Below are 21177 nucleotides of genomic sequence, written 5' to 3'. Positions count from 1 at the left end.
GACTAAAATGAAATACCCGTATTTGAGTTTGGTCCCAAGCTGTAAATTTAAATTACAGTAAAGTTTAAAAAAAAATCACAAACTAAAATGTTTCTACAATTTGAATTCAAAACAAACCCTTCATACTCTGACTTATAAAAACACTCCGATACTACAACATGCGATACCAACCTGCCATATACTGTACTTTTCAGTCCTCCTCAAGCGTTAAGTGTATATTTAAGTGAAATATATTCCATGTTCAATAAAAGTTTGCATTCTGAACAATATTTGATTAAAAAATATATAATGGCATTGGTGCATTGCTAGTACAAGGAAACTTTTACTTTTTAATGGCTTGATTTCAAGAGGAAAATTAAACAACTGAGTAAATCTTTTGTTAACTGCCTTCTGAAAATAACGTCTGTTATGCTGGATTGTGATGTCACAGTGGGGCCGAATATACTTCATACTACTAACCCAATATCGAGTGTCTCCGTCCATCACCCATGCAGATCCTCCATTTTCAAGCAACGGCACAATCACTGTCACATCCAAGCCAAAACGTAAGCAGGGCTGCATTGGGTTTTGCTTCTCGTAAGGGCCACGTTTTCAGACTCAGGGACTCAACATGCATTTCTGCCCCGAGTTGTCATGGTAACAACATTCGTGCCCCTGAACACTGTACAGTACAGTGTTTTATAAAAACATGTGGTTATGTGGTTGGTGTTAATACACAATATGTAATTCTCTTTGTTTTATGTTTAGTATTAGAGTAAACTTGAACTGGGAGTGGCTATCAACAGCTTGAAGCAAGCACATTTGACCTCTTTTTTTGAAGAATAGCTAGCGCTCGTAACTCCAATTTTTGCATCATGCATTTTGTTTTGTTTTTTTATCGCTAAGAACTTAAATCGAGATACCACTGCATTACTTTGTATGTAGTTTAACCCAACATGAAGTGTAATACACCGCAAACAAGGTCTCTCCTCATCTGCAGTTGAGTATTTTGAACATGTTGCCCCGTGACTTTTTTCATTTACGTTCTAATCCCTTTCAAAGCCACCTGTTTAAACTGCGTGGGCGCGTGTCGAGACGCCGCCGGTAATGACGGGATGATGTCACCGCCGGTTAACCATCAACCAGGCGCACCGGAGATATGTAAAGACGTCTTTTATTGCAGTTTCACTCAGCAGGAAACAACAAAATCAACTCCATTGTATGTTTTTGTCTTGCTCACGTCGCAGCTTGAAATATGACTGATGCTAACGTGTGTGCTAAGTGATCCAATGCAAACACTTGTAGGTTCATTTTGGCGTGTGTGTTTTCATTCTAGTTTCAACTGTACAGAGACGTGACAGACGTGATCAACCGCCGGCTGCGTGGGTGGTGGCGATTCCGACATTTATTACTCCGAAGAAAAGGCCTTCCTCCCTAACGCCCACGTTTTTGCTCTCTGCCTGCAGCCGGATTCAAGCAATCTGCGGTCTAGTGTCCTTCCGACACGCGCGCACACACACACAAACAGAAACACTCACTCACACACACACACAGGCAGGCAGATTTGGTATTGGAGCTCTGTAGACGTGTGGTGGATGACCGATGTATTTCAACAGTGGCATAGAGTCCTCTGAATCACTGTAGATAGGGTGGCATTTTATTGTCAGTCCTAAATATATGTAGGATCTGGCTACAGAGGCCCGAAATTACTTTTCCAAGAGGCCACTGTCACAAAAACAATTTTCAAAAACCCTAAACATAAAGGCACAAAACATCCATTCATGCTCTTTGCGGTAAGAGATCAAAGAGGTGTGGAGTTCCCTTCACCAGTCGCGATCACAGCATGCATATATTCACTCCCGTTCGCCACAAACAAAGTTCAAAGTAAACAAGCAACACATACAAGAAAGTATCATTGTGCCACATTTAAAGGGAATGAGAGGAGCTGCTTTGATTGGCGGTGAATGAAATCGGCTGTCGACACACAGTGGTAAAGGCCGCCCTTTTTAAAAAAAACATTTTAAAAAATACACCGGCTAACCGCGTGGCTGCCAAATTACAAAAACCTGGTCTAACCCACCTCCGTGCTGAGTTATGCCATGCCTGATTCAAGCAGTCCATGGGAATAAAGCCCACAGACAACTTTCCAAGTCAAATCAAGGCTATTAAGACTTTAAAATAACATTTTTAAAAAGTGATCACTCAACAACGATCCTTTAAAGGAAAAATAGTGTGTATTTTCCCCGCACAATTTCAAACACTTTCCAGGTGTCTTTAATTCTTCGTAATATGTCTGTGACATCGTATTTCTTATATCGCTCGGCTGGCGTTTCATGGAAGTGAACGACCGTCTACCCAATACCAGCGGCTTCAACTTGCTCTGTCCAGAAGAAATCAATCCAACACTGAATCATATTTAACCCGATTCCCAATCAGCAAACAGTGAGGCTCCATCCGTCTCGTGAAGGGTCAAACTGTCCCACAAGGAGGAACTGTGTTGTTCTGCAACTTGGGAGCAGCACAAGAACCCGTTCGGTAATTGTCGCCGCAGTGCGAAGGGACACAAATAAGATGTGGCAGACGTGTGTGACAAGCCAGTGGGCGAGTGGGACAGAGGCTCTGCTGATATGAGGGAACGTCATGTATGCCAGACTGTTTTAACTGTACAATTAAAGTGTATGGCACCGTACATCTGTGTCGTGTATTAAATTCAGAACCACACACTGAGTTACAGCACATGTACGTCATAACGTTTTATTATAGTGAATCTGTGTCGTATAAGGGCCAGAATAAAACAACAAATGTGTACCATTATAAAGTATTTTCAACTCATTAAAGCTACTAAGGAACAGTAATTCCTTGATTATATTTCATGTTAGGGCCACAATAACAAGATTTAAATATGAGAACAAAAATAAAAGTATAACTTGGCAATCGAGTCTTGATATTAAGAGAAAATGTTGTACCACTACAGAAATATAGTCATTAAAATGCGAGAAAACAAAGAGAGCGACGAGACAACAAGGCACACCTGGACGAGTGGCTTGAGGGAGCTGATTGGTTGACACAAAGAGCAGGGCTGATGAGAATAGGTGGAATGACAACCTCAGGAGCAGACAAGACATGAAAACAGGAAATCAAGACCGAAATGAAACAAAACGAAATCTAATCAAACCAAGGTCAGCAAAGACACAGATCATGACAGTAGAGTGAGAATATTACAAAAAATAAAAATGTTATATCATATCATTATAGATGACTAAAAGCAATAAAACTAAAAAAAATAATTCTGGGAAAACAATTACTTGAATAAAATTGTACTTTCACTATAATACGATTTGTTATTGTGAGAAAAACATTGTGACGTTACAAAATAAAGCGTTTTAGAATCGAGGCATAATGATGACAATAAAGTCGAAATATTACATAAATAAAATAATTTAACTGAATTATCATCGTCATCACTTGTTAAAATGGCTGTTATTTCGTCATTTCTGAACTTAAATACCACCTTTGTCTCGTACTGTGACATATACAGTACAAATATTACCGCTTTTTTTTTGGGGGGGGGGGGGAACTATTCTCGTAATATGGTAACTTTCTTTTTTTTTTTTTTTTTTTAACATTGTGAATTTTGCTTGTCATGTTCTAACTTCATTCCTATGAAACACAGGTACACACAGAGGGGATTTCCAGACCAGCGCAACTCCACCCACGCTCAACCTCCGTGGCTGCAGGCTGTGAAGCCTCAAGACAAGTTTGCATTCCACACAGGTCTGCTCACATGATCTCCGACACATGGACGGTATTGACACAGACGCGCACACAGCGAATGTTATAGCACCCTTATACAAATAATATTTCACGTAACATAACAGAGCAAATTTAGCCTGTTTTGAGGGGGCGGCCCCACATGCCCCGCCTCCACTGCCGGGCCAATGCCGAGTACGTTTTTGCTCACCATGACGACCAAAGCCAGAACTAGGGGGTTGCGATGAAGTGAGCGACAATAATGACAGTAAGACTGGATTTTCACTTGTAGGAGCAGCACTTCGCAATATGGCAGAATTCTGTCAAATTTTTAAGGCATTTTTAGCAAACTCACACAAAAAATAATAATTTTTAATATGAAAAATGGCACTCTATAAAATGTATATGTTAAAAAAAACATACAGTAACGACATAATTAAATAGAATTTAAAATACAAAACCCTTTCTCCTTCAATTCACACATAGTGCTGCTCATTCTGGTGTGGCCACCACACTGGGTGACTGGAAAGTCAGTTCGTCTTTCGGCTTCTCAATACAGCAGTTGTTCTTTGCTGTGGATAAACAATATATGCCCGTGAGTATTTTGATATTCTCTTTGTACATGTGTTGCTCCACCGTCTGTGTTCAGCTATCCGTTGCTTAAAGGGTAACAACGCCGCCACATAAATGCTAATTGTTAGCCCATGTGCCAATTCCCCCCCCCCCTTGTTAATTAATTGTTGCAAAAAAGCCAAAGAAAAAGCCAGTAAATCCTGTGATGCTCGCTGAATTGTATTTGAAAAATATTTGCCCCTTTGTCAAATTATTATTATTATAAGTAGCAATATATTGTTTAAAAGAATAAAATATGAAATAATGTAACAGAATAAATTAGTTTTCTAAATTGTAATTACTGTATATACTGTAGTATACATGTGTTGGATGTGTGCTTTTTAAGGGGTGTGGCCTAATGCACATCAAGAGCTGCGTGTGAGCGCCTGGGCCTGAATTGTAGCCGACAGCAGCTCGTTGCAAGTGTCCTCATTATTTGTGTTTGTGTGCTTGTCTGTTTGTCCCGTTTAATAAACAGCTGAAACTCGAAAACTGTTATTTTGATGTGACATGCAACAAAAAAATGTTTTGGCTTTTTTTGTGACTTAGATGGCGGTGTGTTCTCCTTGTCGAATGTTTTTATTTTAGTACATGTCCGAATTGTATAACCTTTAGGGCCTCCACTTGTGTAGGCTATTGTCTTCCACACAGACATCATTGTCTTCACATAACATGGGCGCACACAAGAATTCCAACCATCTATTGCGAACGTGCTTTCAGTCCACTCAAGTTTCGAATGCAATCTGCTGACCGAACTGGAAACTGTGGGGGCCAATACACCAACAAAATGAGTGTTATGTAGTTACGTGTTGCATTATTGCCCTCAATTGAACGCTGATGCCAAAGTCCATGTTAAATCCTGAATGATGTCCGCACCCGTCAATGCTGCCCTTTTGTACATAAAGCCAATCGGAGTAAAGTGCTGACCAATCAAATCACACACGTGTGCACATTCCTGCTAGATTACCTCACAAATGAGGTTAATTTGCCCGTTTAGTTTACAACCCATTCGGCACGATAAGTGATGGCCGCATGATCACTTTGCAGAGTTGTAAAAAAGTCTCCCTGACTTCACACAATCTCCTCCAGGGATCCAGAAATAAAACATTGTCCTTTGAAATGAAAAATCCAAGTGCAGATGATTTTAGCCATGGAACTATAATAATACACACAAATACTGTTATGGGTCTCTGTACACTGTGTGTCAGGGGTTTTGCGCCAGGAAAGATCTCACTTTACATCAGTAACAAACAAAAAAAAGTTATGAAAAACAACACCCCGCAGGGAACAATTTTAAGGCCCCTATTGTTTAATCTGAATATGCTCCCTCTTGGCAGTGTCATCACGCAGCATAGAGTAAACTTCCAAAGTTATGCCGAAGATACGCAGCTATACATCTCTGTGTCTCCTGATGACACCAATCCCAGAAATGCTCTTTTTAACTGTATTTTAGACATCAAATCCTGACTGGAAGATAACTTTTTCCACTTTAACCAGGACAAAGAGGGACCTGGGCCCAGAGAAAGAAACTTCAACTAAGTGACTAAAGTCAGGACTTTGACCAGGCCACTCCAAAAACTTCATTTTATTTTTTTATGCTATTTGGAATTTTATTTGCTGGTTTGTTTTGGATCACTGTTCTGCTCAAGAACCCAAGTGCGCTTCATCTCGGGGTCACAAACTGATGGCCGAGCAAATTGCTTCAGGATTTTTCTGTTAAAGACCAGAATTCATGGTTCCATCAATCAAAGCAACCATTTAAAAACTGCATTTAATGTTTACCTGGGTTATCTTTGTCCAATTTGACATTTATTTGATGATCTTCATGATGATGACCCAAACTCAGCCGTGACCCGAATGATGATTAAAAAAACAGATGAATGGATATTGGCCATATATGGGTTCAAACACTTTTATTTTATTTATTTCAAAAATACATATTTAAAAAAATGTATGGATGGAGATGTGCAATCAAATACAGTATGTGCAAGTATAACTGAGACTGAATTTATTACTTGCCATATACTGTACAACCATGAAGTATATGAATCTTCTATTTTATATTCCAATTTGTTTACTTCCAACGCAATGTTACTCTTTTTGTTTTGTATGTATACTGTTGTGAATCCTTCATTTCCCCAATTGGGTCGATCAAGTTTATGAATTCCTGTGGCTACAAGACCACTCACATGACACGATTAAAAAAACACACACACACACATCACATCACATAAACTGAGACCGCAACCGCGTTTGTATGGCACTTATTTACAAAAGCAATCGAAATGATATCAAGTCATGACTTTATGACATGTTATCTCGAGAGTTTCTGTTTTTTCTTCTTTTTTTTTTTGTCACGCGGTTGACAACGCGGAAGCAAAACAAAAAGAGTGCGCATGCGCAGCACAACGGCAAACAGGGCGATGACATCACCCATTCAAAGCAGACACGGAGAGAGAAACAAGCCGGGGCACATTACTGCATTTATGTCGCCTCACACTGACAGCTGCTCCGCTTTACATACCAGCACCGAGACGACACTTATAACATAAACAATAACAACAACACGCGTGGATTGTCAAGACATTTTTTTTTTCCTTTTCCCCCCACTATCGCGGAGTACCTGTGCAGGGGACCAGGACGACCGCGACTGCTTCGATGACGACTCTGGAGGATGAGCTGACGTCGGCGGCCGCCACGGGGAACGCGACCGAGGTGGAGCGACTCCTCCGGGCAGGGGCGGACGTCAACGCGGCCAACCGGCTCGGTTACACCGCGCTGCAGGTCATCTTTTTGTTGTTTCTTTCACCCAACCTGTGCACCTTTCACACACACACACACACACACACACACACACACACACACACACACACACACTCAAAAGAATAAATTATAAAAGAAACTGAAACAAAAAAAATATATTATTATGGCGACTATGCCCTGCTCTATACAACAATAAACACGTAAGGGCTATTTTGTGATTTAAAAAAAATGGTTTTACTAATTATTGATTGATTGGTAGCATATATCGTCAATGACAGAGCACACCCTCTGTATATAAAGATGTATCAAATTAAAATACAATGAGATCAAATTTAAAAAATATATATATTTTATCTATAAAATGAAAAGTGCTATTTTCTCATTACTAGAAATGAAATACGCTTTCAATAAATTATATGCCAAAGTATTGGTTTGTCCATTCATTTTAAAGTTTTTTTTTTTTAAAGTTAGATTTTTGTTTCATTTTCAGCATAACATCCAATCATGAAATGAGCCGCCATACTGTTTAAACAGGAAACATAATGCAGTACATTAGGAACTATAAAATAGATGGTGAGTGTTTAAAATGATGGTTTTGTTAGTTGCTAACAATTATGTATTTAATCCAGTCAGGTGTTGCCTCGTTTTGCGCTCATCAAACAACCGACTGAATGCCCCAAATAGAACTTTTATGACAAAGTAACAAAGTAGTTACTACAGAAATAAATGACCGTGATGATGGCTGCAAAATTGATTAAAATGAGATGTTTTTGTTTTGTTTGTTTCGTTACATTGACACCATAAATAACACACAGCCATTAAAAGAATCGCCATACCTTCTAAAAATTACAATTTATCTTTCAATATTCAATGTTGCGTTGAGGGACAGTTAAAGACTACAAAAAAAAAAAAAAGTACAGGTACTTGCGATAGAAATGATCTTGAAGAAGGTTGCTAAATCATTGCTTCTACATTTTTGACGATAGATGATGATTAAAAACGCAGTTCTTAGGTTTAAGTTATGTTTGGTTGCATTTTCAGCATAAATTAAACAACGCTAAATCAATCACTGTAGTAAAGCGTTTTATTATAGCCGTTTTTTTTGTTTGTTGTTTTTTTGTTTTTACATTTAGAGAGCATTCATTTTAAATCAAAAGTGATTACAAACGCACCCTGTGCAAAAAAAAATAATGCTTCCATGTTTTTGTATGTATTGAGTTACCCTATGGATGCTGAATATTCTTTTAATTGAGATGAAAAGGTCAAAAATAATGTTTTAAAAGGCCCTTTTTTTTTTCCCCCTCCCTTGCAACTACCTCGGTCCTGCTTTCCCGTCCGAAGGCGATGATGATGGGCAGCACGCCGGTGGCCCAGCTCCTGCTGGCGGCTGGCGGCGACCCGAACGTGGCGGACGCGCGCACCGGGAGCACGCCGCTGCACGACGCGGCCCGGACGGGCTTCGGCGACACCGCGCGGCTGCTGGTCCGCTTCGCCGCTTCCCCGCAGGCCAGGGACCACGCCGACTCTCGGCCCGTGGAAGTGGCCCGGAGACACGGCCACGCCGACGTCGTGGCCTTCCTGGAGACTTTGTGAGGAACAGTTTTTTTTATTTTTTTGGGAAAGGGGACTGGACTGTCCCGTTGAATTTATTTATTAAAGGGTCAGGCACTAAAGACACTTCTCTGAATCCGGATTAGGTTTATATAGGAAGAAGGTTGGAAATTTCCATCAGACTTTTTTTTTTTTTTTTTTAACGTTATTTATTTGCATATTTGGACTTTTACTTGAATAACTCAAATCATCAAATTGACTTATGTCGCTAATATAGTCTATAATTGACGTTTATTAAGATGATGCATTTTAAAACACTGTCTCGACAGAGCTACATATTTGAAAAGAACAGCTTATAAACAATTAAAAACCAATTTGTTAACAACATTTAAAAAAAAAAAAAGTTGTACGTCAATAAAGGACTTTTTGATTAAGGTTTTTTTAAGTAAAATGAGGTTAGTGTGGAACGAAGATAAATGGTGAGAGTTAAGACGGAAGGGAATCAATAGCACTTTTTGCACAAATCACACACCCTTCCAAATGCCTTTTGATTTTCATTTGTATCAACTCTTTTATGGCTCATAAAGTGGCTTTTATCAATCATGTGTGTATTCCACATCAGCATGTAAGAAATAAGTGAATTTAAAATCTGTCCAACATTCACATTTAATAAATCCCTTTGGAGCATGCAAGTGAGTTTCATGTGTTCTACACTTCAGCATCAAAGCATCAAAGACAATCACAGTGTTTATTTACTGTCATATGGCAATAGCTGTTTTCAACAGAGACACTTAAATAAAATTAAAATTAAAAAAATGAAATGAAATTGAAAGAAACAAAATGAAAAATGTGTTTTTAACATTGGGGGCATTCACCGAATTTAAAAAAAAAATGTATGTTTGGGGAATTACTTCTAAACTACCTACTTATATATGTGTGTGTGTGTATTCTTGATACTGCATGCTTTGGAACATATGGTGTTTTTTTTTTTAAATGTACAGAGAAACAGCATTACACATTTTTTAGTAAGGATAGAGTTCCAGAGGTGGGGGCGACAGGGTCACTAAAAGAAAAAAAAAAGAAAAGATATCCAATAAAAACAAGCCAAAAAATACATAAATGGAAATGTGTACAGCATAAAATTATAAAGCATACAAAAATAATATCAAGTGAAAATGTTCAGTGATTTAGTATCTGAGGAAGAAAAGTCCTCCCTTGTGGAGATATCAAACCACAAATTGTTGCAGAGACTAAATTCAAATCACTTATGACACTGCTTGGTTTAATTTCCAATCATCGATGACAAACCCGCAGCTGAGCCGAGCATTCTTTCCTTTTTATTCGGGAGGGGGATCTTCAATGTTTGGGTAACATTACTGCCGACTGAGCCGTCGCCTGCAGGAGAGCAAACAAATGATTATTTATCATCATCGTGTGTGCATTTACAAGGCGGCGGAACACATAAAACATTGTTCATTAAAACAATAAAAACTCAAAATTGGAATATTCACCATTCTGTACTCGCAGCAATTGGCCACTTCCTAACGTACACTTGTGCAAGACTATTAGATGAACACATTCACTGCCATTGACGGCTTTAGAAGTCAAATATCAATGTTAATTGGGAAGGCTGGCAGTGAATGAGTTAAGTGGATAAATTATGCCTTTATAATTATAATAATGCAGTTTTGATGGAATATATTTCACAATATGGTTAATAGTGCAGCGTACAAAACTGACCTGTGTTTTAATATTAGAATACAATATTACAACCGTATCATCTTGAGTTCATATAATAAATAATTATTTAATTTGATTATTCAACACATTAACTAATACAAAAACACACTGATTAAAAGCCAGCTCCTTACTTTCAAGGAGGTTATGGTCTGGCTCCAGTCCAACTGGCTGATCTGAGGTATGACGGTCAGCAGGATGCTGCTGGCTTTGTTGGCGTTCTCCTTCATGGTCTTCATCACGTTGTCCACGCAGACCTGCAGAGCGGGAGGACGAATGTTGCGCAATCGTTTAAATTTGCGATATATATGACGCAAATGACAATAATTCCCAGGTGTCTGAAAAACATGTTTTGATTAAAACGACTGTGGAGTGTGGAGGAGAAAGGAAAGTCATGAATACATTGAATACTTGGAAATATTTTTTTCCCCACTTCGTTTCTTGTTGGCATGTAGGTCAAGTTCATTTTTTTTTTTTTTTTTTTTTTCTGACTGTGGCAACTATACTAGTGATTGCTACCATGTCATATGTATTATATAGTGTTTTGTCTTTACTGTATGTGCCAGTTATCAGAAGCTAAGGCCGAGAGCTCCAAATGTTGCCTTTATCACGAGAGCGCTGCCGTGTAGCTTGCGGGCTTTCACTAAATAGCTGAGCTCCGCCCAGGTCGCTGTCAAGTCATGGGTGGAGAAACTCAATGTGAGGATGCTAATACTGTCACAGAAGGGCCAAAATCGGAACAATTTGCTTAAATGCACGTTTTCGGACACAGGCAGATCAGTTGTTTTTTTATTTCTATTTGTATACAAGCTATTAAAAAAATAATAATAATAATGACTTCCATAAAATGTCACCTTTAACAGCAAGGTGTATATGTGGACATTGTTGTATTGAACGAATACAGTTACCACTAGAGGTCAGTTCTATGTCACAACACCCTTCCCGTCTTTAAATGAAGAGGAAACACCAAAACCTATTTTACAGATGTCCCTGCCCACTTGTAGTGTGACTCATTCAAGGACGGCGTGAAACTTGACAAGTCCTCAAAAAGGACTCCCGTGATAGGGAGGGAAAGGTCAGTGGAACGAGCAAATGTGGCCCCTGTGCAATTTGGGTTTTGGTACACTCAAGACCAAAATAACCAAAAACGTACAGTTGAACATTTAAGGTATACATTTGTCCATTTTCCCACTGAAAAGAATGGAAACTGGCAGCATGGTAGACTTGTGATTCACATGTGCGCCTCACAGTTCTGAGGTTCAGGTTTCGAATCTCTTCCTGTGTGGAGTTTGCATCGTCTCCCACCCAGTGTGGCTTTTCCTATGGGTACTTCTGGCTTCCTCCCACATTCCATAAACTTGCATGTTAGCTTCATTGAAGACTCTCAATTGTCCATAGGTGTTTATGGTTGTTTGTCTATCGGTGCCCTGTGATTGGCTGGCTACCACTCATACATCAATATATATATAATCGAGCTAGAAACCAGCTGACTAAAGAAATTAACATTGCAAAGAGGATCTATGCAGCAAAGTTGGAAAATAAGTTTAGCGCAAACGACTCTAAATCAGTCTGGGATGCATTCCAATCGCTGACTAATTACAAGCGACGATCCCCCCAACCTGAAAACAATAGCACACTAGCCAACGACTTGAATAACTTCTACTGCAGATTTGAAAAGGACAGTTTCATACCACACACCCACCCGGCCGCACCCGCGACCACAATCACACCTCTGACCTCTGCGTTAACCATCCATGAACAGGATGTGAGACGCATCTTCAAACAACAAAAGATTAACAAAGCGGCAGGCCCGGACCATGTGTCCCCATCCTGCCTCAAAGTCTGCGCGGACCAGCTCGCTCCAATCTTCACTCAGATCTTCAATAGATCTCTGGAACTGTGCGAAGTTCCATCCTGTTTCAAACGCTCCACCATCATTCCAGTCCCCAAGAAACCTGCAATCTCGGGTCTGAATGACTACAGGCCTGTCGCTTTGACATCTGTGGTCATGAAGTCCTTTGAACGTCTCGTGCTGGACCACCTCAAGAGTGTCACAGGTCCCCTGCTGGACCCCCTGCAGTTTGCCTACCAAGCGAACAGATCTGCGGATGATGCAGTCAACATGGGACTGCACTTCATCCTGGAACACCTCGACAGTGCAGGGACCTACGCGAGGATCCTGTTCGTGGACTTCAGCTCAGCGTTCAACACCATCATCCCTGAACTGCCATCTGCCAGTGGATCTACAGCTTTCTGACGGGCAGGACACAGCAGGTCAGGCTGGGGGAGGCCACCTCATCCACACGCAGCATCAGCACTGGGGCGCCCCAAGGTTGTGTCCTCTCTCCGCTGCTCTTCTCTCTCTACACGAACGACTGCACCTCAGCGAACCCGACTGTCAAACTCCTGAAGTTTGCAGATGACACCACTGTCATCGGCCTCATCAAGGACGGTGACGAGTCTGCATATCGACAGGAAGCGGAGCGGCCGGAGCTGTGGTGCGGCCGACACAACCTGGAGCTGAACACGCTCAAGACTGTAGAGATGATCGTGAACTTCAGGAGGCATCCTTCCCCACAGCTGCCCCTCACGTTGTCCAGTCGCCTTGTGTCAACCGTCGAGACCTTCAATTTCCTGGGAATTACAATCTCTCAGGACCTGAAGTGGGCGACCAACATCAACTCCGTCCTCAAAAAGGCCCAGCAGAGGATGTACTTCCTGCGGCTTCTGAGAAAGCACGGCCTGCCATCGGAGCTGCTGAGACACTTCTACACAGCGGTAGTCGAATCAGTCCTATGTTCTTCCATCACAGTCTGGTTTGGTGCTGCTACAAAAAAGGACAAACTCCGACTGCAACGGACAATCAAAACTGCTGAAAGGATTGTCGGTACCCCCCTACCCACCCTTGAGGACTTGCACGCTGCCAGAACTAAGACAAGGGCGTGCAAAATCCTCTTGGACCCTCCCCACCCCGGTCACCAGCTCTTCCAGCTCCTTCCCTTAGGTAGGCGCTACCGATCAATGCAAACTAGAACTAGTAGAGATTCCAACAGCTTCTTCCCTCTAGCAATCAACTTCTTAAACAGCTAACCTATAATTCCATTACAACAAGCTGGCAATTTTTTGACTTGAGTTCGTTGTCACATTTCTGTGGGGCCAATTATGTATTACTCGTGCACTCACTGTAGTTGTCTCGCCATGCTGCACTATTTGCATATACTGGCCACTCATGCCAGAGTAGCATCTGCTCCATTTGCACACTGATTGAGGAGTATCTGTAACATTTGCACAAACCAACATTGTCCCAGATTATCGCACTATTCGTCACTTTAAACCGCATCCGCTCCTTGAAGTCTCAGCGCCCTTTGCACAATGGTCATTGCACCGGACTATTGCAATATTAGTCATTCGAACTGCTCTAAGTGCTAGAGGACTCTGCATCTTTTTGCACAATTGTTTTTTGTCAATGTCTTTATGTCTCCAAAGTGTTCTGTAAATTGACTGTCTGTTGTCGTACTAGAGCGGCTCCAACTACCGGAGACAAATTCCTTGTGTGTTTTGGACATACTTGGCAAATAAAGATGATTCTGATTCTGATCATGTTGTATGTGCATTTCACGTCTAACAGTGTTTTTAAAAAAAATCACTTAGACACTCCTCTTGTCATTTTTGGCAATGTTTTCACTGGCTCAACACAGAGTGCGTCTGCAATAAATGTCCGGGTCAAACATGAACATGTGTAAACATGGTTCTGGCGAACCTTTTTTGTTGTTGTTTTTCTGGGGGAGCTTCAAGGCGGAAATTTTGCATCGACCTATTTTTGAAGTCGACTTAGTCGTGTTAGTAGATTTTTTTCCCCCAGCCGTATTGGTGACCATACATATATATTTCTTATTATTTATCCATATTTTAAATCTGTATGAACCACCCCAGACTCTTATTATAAATCTTCCCCAGACTCCTATTAACCTATACCACACTCTTGTAAACATTTTCTTATACTTTAAAACTCTTAATGTACATTTTGTACATTTTCTTGTAATGTTTAAAAAAAAACTTTTTTCCCGGTTTTAATGTTTCAGGCTAGGAAGCGTTTATTTTACCACAAAAAAAATTGCAGCACACATTCAAAATCCTGCGATATGGCAAATTATGCGTGATATGAATATGAAAAAAAAAAAAATAATCAGCAATGCACTGAATCTGAAATAGGTGAACCACGATATAGCAGGGGAACAGAGTATATCGCTATATAGATTTGCCAGGTGACAAATGTGTCAGCCCCGTGCTGTTGTTTGTGTATCATCATACTGAAACGTCGTGTGATGCGACAGCAGAAACGGAGTGAGAGCGATTACTTTTATGAGTGCGATGATTCAACGGAGGCATATCAGCGCACCGGTGGCTTCGGAGTGAGCAGCAGGCCGGCGATAACACAGCGGCTGCGCCACGCGTGGGCGACCTTCATTGATTCAACCCGACTCCGCTTCCGAAGTCCTTGCCGCTGACCTCTTACAGAGCGTTGGCCACATCCTTCCGCCCGCTCCACAGTTTCACAACTACCTCCTGACACCCCCCACCCCACTGCCGCTCCTCGGTCTGCTCAGCTGCCAGCCTCCGGTGCGAGCCCTGCCAGAGGAGGTTGACTCACAATGACTCATAAGCTTCACTGTCTTCATCCTGGAAAACGGCATGAAGCCAAGCCATTGAGTGTGTGACACAAACAAAAGCATTGAAGGGTAAATTGAGGTCACGGTGCGAGTTTCGAGATTGTTCCCCCGCTATCCCCTGCCGGGAACAGCGAAAAAATTGACAGTTGATATCACCCACAAACGGTTATAATTGCCTATACAAGACTGCGGCAAAGAACTGCTTTTGTCCAACTGAAACCCCTCAAGTCACTGCAACATAGTTCCCTGGCACCAAGATGCAACAAGATGACAGCAAAGCCTCTCACAAGCCATAAAAACTCACCGCCTCCTCGTGCTCCTTCCAGCAGTCGTAGTCCGTCGCCATGGCGATGCTAGCGTAGCACAACCCCGCCTCCTTGGCGAGCACCACCTCGGGCACCGTGGTCATGTTGATGACGTCGGCGCCCCACTGCCGGAACGTGAGGCTCTCGGCCCGCGAGGAGAAGCGGGGCCCCTCGATGCTCAGCATGGTGCCCCTCGCGTGGCACTTGACGCCTAGCGTGCGTGCCACCTCCACTAGCAGCTGCGAGCGAGCAGGGTTGGAAAAGTTATGTCGGCGTGGAAGGGGACGCATCATTGGACGAGTTTACTTGCGCACCTCTCTGGTCCTGTTGCAGAACGGCTCAGCCATGGGGATGTGACACACACCCGGAGGACTGGTCGGCTGGCCGTCGTAAAGCGTCTGCGCTCTCTTGGTTGTCCTAAAAGCACACAATTTGTTCGTGAACGTTAACTCTATTAACCTTGCTTGCAACACAACCGTGCCCATCCCCCCCAAAAAGGTCAAACTGATGGCTTGGAACTGGAAAATCTCAAACTGAGGCACTTCTAAGTTCAACTACAACTGCACAGAGAACCCAAGCCTGTTCACGGTTCACTTAAACGGATTCAACTTTCCGCACTTTTTCTGTGAAGCTTATCCTTTGTCATTCAATGAAAAATTCACCAATTTGTGGCTTTTCGGGGGGGGCCCTAAAATGCCGCCAAAGCACTGGCGAATAGGAAATGAGTAATTGGTGTCAAGGAGGTATACGAAGCGAACCATCTCGACTGTTGACGATCGTCCCATGTCGGGGAGGAGCCAAATTTAGCCTGGGTTGTTCATGGAAGTTACGGAGAGTTTTCGCTGCAAGTGTAAGTTTTTGCGCTGATCAGTGGCTACTAAAAAGCTCAATAGAGGTCTCGTTATTGCTTGACAATTGCTATTTTTACGCTGCATTTCCTGTACATTTTTCAAAATCAAATAATCTGTAAGTCATTTATTTTGAACGGTAATATGGGAAGATGAGTTTGAAATGATAGTAAATTGTTTTAGGGTCATAGTTTGTGGTATATTTATGATTTAAACTTTTAATATAGGCAATTATAAATATCTTTAGGGGTGGCATCAAGCCTCTTTATTTATTTTTTATTTTTTTTAGAGAGGGTTAGGTCGTACGGTTTACTATACACAAAATTACAGCCACACTATATTAGTGCAAATTTGGTGCTTATTTCGAGTCCAACCCTCCATTTTCTAATGTGGTTGTCCTCATTAGGGTCACGGGTGAGTTTGAGTTTATCTGAGCTGACTTTAGGCGTGAAGTGGGGCACACCCTGGACTGGTTCCCAGCCAGGACACTTTTAGACAAACAACCATTCACACTCGCATTGACAAACTGAGACCATTTCGAGGCTTCACTGATCCTAACGTGCGTGTTTTTGACATGTGGGGAAAACGAACACACTAAAGGTTCATTGCTTCTATTTTTGCCCCAGGCCACACCCTTGCAACGGCTTTGGCAATTCTGTTTTGCATAATCCTGTGACCAAACAAGTAAACAGTCACAGCAACATAAAGGTTGTGGCAGATCATCATGTCTCGAGCTTCAAAACGAAAGAGGATTCCAGGACAAAATAACTAACGCATCTTCAACATGTCATATGATTCTAAAAGTGTGGGGGAAAAATAAAAAATAAAAAGTAAGCAACTACAATCTGAAAGGTATAGAAGTATTTAAAATAGCAAGATTTAAAACTTAAGAGATGGAAAAGAGTACAACAGTGAAAGGTATAAAGCTATGGAACAATCTAAATATAGAAACAATAAAATAAAGCTCAATTAATACATTTAAAAAGCGTATTAAATATAATTTATGAGATGGTTAATTAAAATAGCAAGCGGCAAAATAGATTATAATCGTTTGGAAGTTGGGGAGATGCTAAAGGGAAATTTTATTGTGAAATTAAATGTTTTTTCTTTCTGTAAAAAGGGGTGAAAAGCAAGATTTATTCTTCCTCTGCTCCTATTCATTTAATTTTTTTGGGTTTGAAACGTTTTTATCTAATATGGAATGAAATTAAGTTTTTTTGCTTTTTTTTTTTTCCCCCCCAATAACGCAAATTTAACTTTAGCAATTGAAAAATAGTTACGACACATTTGAAGCACCTTTTAAATCTGTGTTCAAGCTTTCCCAGCATCTGAATTTCATTTACACACAACAAAAATGAGTCTTTCATTATCAGATCAAATCCGTAGAGGAATCTTGTTTAACTTTTTACATACATTACACATAGGTGAATTTCAATAACTTTGAATATCATGGATATTTATTTCAGTAGTTTAAAAAAACGAAACCTATAGATTTACTACACACGTAAACTCTTAACGACTTAGAAAACAATAATAGAAATTGGAGATACTAGATTGGAATCGGGCTTATGAAAAGTATTTTAAAGTTTCATGAAATTACTGTATAAGGTATATATAATATAGTGAGATTTACCTGTGCTTCTCAAACTACAGACTTATTTAGAACCTTTAGAAATCTAAAAAGCAACAACAACTAATTGCACGCACACACTATCCAAATTTCAAGTTTGTTTTGACGACAAAATTCAAGAATTTCAAACATCCATGCGAACCGCATTTATGTAACAAGGCAAGACAAATGCGTAAGTGACACAGTAAAAAAACAAAAACGAAAAAAGCTACACAAAATAAGCACACGTAACATATACGTTCATTTTTTTTGTGGTACACGAATGAGGAAGAAGATCAGACTAACATTTTCTGAGTTTGTGTGGTCAGCTAATAAGGAGTGCCAAATTGTGTTTAATTTTTATTTTTTAATCCCGTGAGGAAGGTCGTTTTTCCCGCAGGGGTCTCTTCCTTTTCTAGTCATGACTCAAAATTCAGTTCATGCTCAAATACAGTACTGGGCTTCTTCCAGCAAGTCCATCTTGTTCACAAAAAGGAGTTGGATGCTGCCCCCCATTGACTGGGCTGGAAAACGTGAAGCATTTTGTATGGTTACACAAGCTCAAAATGGCGTCTTGAAAATAAATAAAAATGAATCTTAACCTGTGGAAAATTGAAGCTTGTCAGTTAAAAAAAAAAAAGTCACAGCTGAACTCACAAGTCATACGAGAAATGTGAGACAGACAGGAAAAAGAGTTCCCAAACGTTTAGAGCAATATCTCAGTAGTAAGGTTCCTGGCATTCGTCATCTCGCCTAAGGTGGAATATGTCACATTGTTTAAATTTTTTTAAAAGCTCTATGACACTGAAAAAGCACCAGGCAACCGAACTGGACTGTAAACGAATCACTGCTTTGGCGGAAAAAAGAAAAATGTTTAAAAAATGCATCAAACGTGAAGAGTTCCTTGCTGTACCACTCAGACACTTGTCACGTGGCACGGTGAATCATGTCCGTGAGATGTGTGGGAACACGCCCGAAATTGTTACAGACCTCCCGTGCAATAATTACAATCACACACGTTGCTCGATTTCTTTTTGTTCCAGTTTCCTATTGCTCAATTTCAATGAATAAAGCAACCAGAAATTGCAGTTGTGACAAAGGCGACATCACTGCACATGGTGGCACTGCCCAGATATGCCACAAATTAGGGAACATACCTCGGTTTTAAAGTCATGCTTCAGTACATACTGGGTACAGTATGGGAACAAAATGCAAAACATGACATGCTTATCCATTAATTGACATTTAAAATGACACAATGAAAAAAAAAAAAATGCATCCAGTAATTCCCCGCGCACTCGTGAATTCACCTATTCACATTCTTTACTGTGAAGCCTGTCCCCAGCTACTTGCTGAAAAACTCAACTTGCGGTTTAGTGCTCTCGCAAATTAATATAGGCAGTTATTAACATTTGTTTTGGGGGGGTGCGTCGATCACTCGTACGGGATAGAACCAAATATATTACCAAATATCTACATTAAAATACAAATATGTAGAACTGCTTAAACCTTTTCCACTTAGCAAAGCACAAGAAATAGTTTGCCGTCTTTTTAGACAAAAAAAAAAAAAATGCAGACAAGTGTAACGGTTAGTTTGAAATACAGTATGACGCTATAAAACACCAACGGAACTTGCTATTGCTTTGGAACATCAGAGTAACTTTTGGACCCAAGTGGCGATTTGTAGTGGAATGAAAATCCATCCAACCATTTTCTACACCGCTTATCCTGCTCAGTGTTCTGAGCAGCTGGAGCCTATCCCAGCTGACACGCCGGACAGGTCACCAGTCACTCAATCACAGGACAAGAATGGAAAATCAACAATGTGACTTTTGACCTGACCTTACCGGTCAATGAATTGATCTATGATGATGATGTCGCCAGGCTGGATCTCCTCTCGCAGCGATCCGCACGCCGTGGTGACCAGCAGATGTGTGCAGCCCTCCTCCCTCAGCGCCCAAATGTTGGCCTGGTAGTTGACGTTAGATGGCATGATGGTGTGCTGTCTTCCATGCCTGAAAAGCCCAAGAAGCAGTCACAATGGTTCACAATGGTAAATAGATCATTTATGCTAGGTACGTACTGATAACCAGGGTTTCAAAGTTTGTTTGGGTTCAGGAAAAGTAAAGCAAATGGGGAGCGGACAAAATAAACACTTGCTTTAAAGTCATTGCCATTTGCATCAAAATATTTGTAAATGTTATTTTTCTGCAATATCGCCCATCTTGTGTGTAACCAGTTTACTACCACTCGTGTTGTCTAAAAGAATCAGTACTTGCATACAGCTTAGTTGCATTTAACTTTCCAATACAATTAATCTTTAAGAACTTTTTAAAACGTTTTTGTTAAAAAAAGTACTTTTATTTGCAATACATTTTACTTGAATTGTTTTCCCACATACATTCAAGCGTAATGGTCCATATAGATCCAGAGAAAGACACTAGATGGTATTATTACATTTACTCACATTTTGATGCATCTGAAATTCATGGATGGATAGATACTTTATTCATCCCGTGAGGAAAATTAAAATAGATAACATTAATATTATACTATTCTATCAGATAGATGGGTCTTACCTTGCCAGGAGCACACATTCAACGTTTTTTATTTTTCCCAGAATTAAGGCATCTGATGGCTGTCAACAAAAAACAAAATTGATAAACAAACAAACAAAAAAAGTGTTCATGGTTCAACGTTGAAATGAGGACAAATTTAACCTTTCCGTACGGCGTGTCAACATAACGTTCGGTTCTTCCTTCCAATATATCAGGATCGTCCAGACCCGAACCGCCGATTATACCAATCTAGGAAGTTTAAAAAAAAATTAAAATAAAAAGAGAACAAAATAAAAACACATTGCAATTATGTGAGATGGTTTGTACTTGGCGTACTTTTACTTTGAAAAGTTAGTGTGACGTAATTTTCCTATCAGTAGTGTCCTCGTGTGAGTGCTATGCTAGCAATAAGGCGTAATTTTGCTCTTACGACTAGAATAAAAAGCACGACTGCTCAAATGAAACCAATACGTGAACTTGTGCCAGCTGCCAGTCTCACGCGAAGCCTCGTGTTTGGCTGTGCTGCTAGCCGGCCCGTTTCCGCGTTGAAACACCCGGCGGCTGCTATGCAATTAAACATGGTGAAATTAACTACTTTTTTTTTTTTTTTACCTTAACGGGTACCGAAGAAGACATGGCGAGACTGCCAGATATTGAGAATATTAGAGCAAATTGCGAGTCGAGCAAGTTGAAGCTACTGTACTTATTGGTGTTGGAGGGGGTGGGGGGGGGGGGGAGACATTTCTCTTCCTGTTATACGCGCCCTTCAAAATAAAAGAGAGGCAGAAATCCGGA

General features: G+C 40.6%; 2 protein-coding genes across 2 annotated transcripts; one reads left to right on the top strand and one right to left on the bottom strand.

Annotated features, from left to right (window-relative positions):
- Positions 1–6766: 6766 nt before the first annotated feature.
- On the top strand, positions 6767–8896 carry cdkn2a/b (cyclin-dependent kinase inhibitor 2A/B (p15, inhibits CDK4)). The gene is made up of 2 exons (XM_061770750.1): positions 6767–7125; positions 8446–8896. Exons 1-2 carry the CDS (start codon positions 7000–7002, stop codon positions 8695–8697), a joined length of 378 nt encoding a protein of 125 aa, XP_061626734.1. The 5' UTR covers positions 6767–6999; the 3' UTR covers positions 8698–8896.
- A 406-nt stretch (positions 8897–9302) lies between these two features.
- mtap (methylthioadenosine phosphorylase) lies at positions 9303–21132 on the bottom strand. The gene is made up of 8 exons (XM_061770748.1): positions 20995–21132; positions 20545–20631; positions 20404–20462; positions 19672–19839; positions 15682–15784; positions 15367–15606; positions 10527–10649; positions 9303–10050 (listed from the first exon to the last, which is right to left on the bottom strand). Exons 1-8 carry the CDS (start codon positions 21016–21018, stop codon positions 10012–10014), a joined length of 843 nt encoding a protein of 280 aa, XP_061626732.1. The 5' UTR covers positions 21019–21132; the 3' UTR covers positions 9303–10011.
- Positions 21133–21177: the final 45 nt, after the last annotated feature.

Source organism: Phyllopteryx taeniolatus, chromosome 4, assembly GCF_024500385.1.
Source record: "Phyllopteryx taeniolatus isolate TA_2022b chromosome 4, UOR_Ptae_1.2, whole genome shotgun sequence".
NCBI lineage: Eukaryota > Metazoa > Chordata > Actinopteri > Syngnathiformes > Syngnathidae > Phyllopteryx > Phyllopteryx taeniolatus.
Note: the sequence above shows the minus strand (reverse complement) of the source record. Positions and strands in the feature narration are given on the sequence as shown.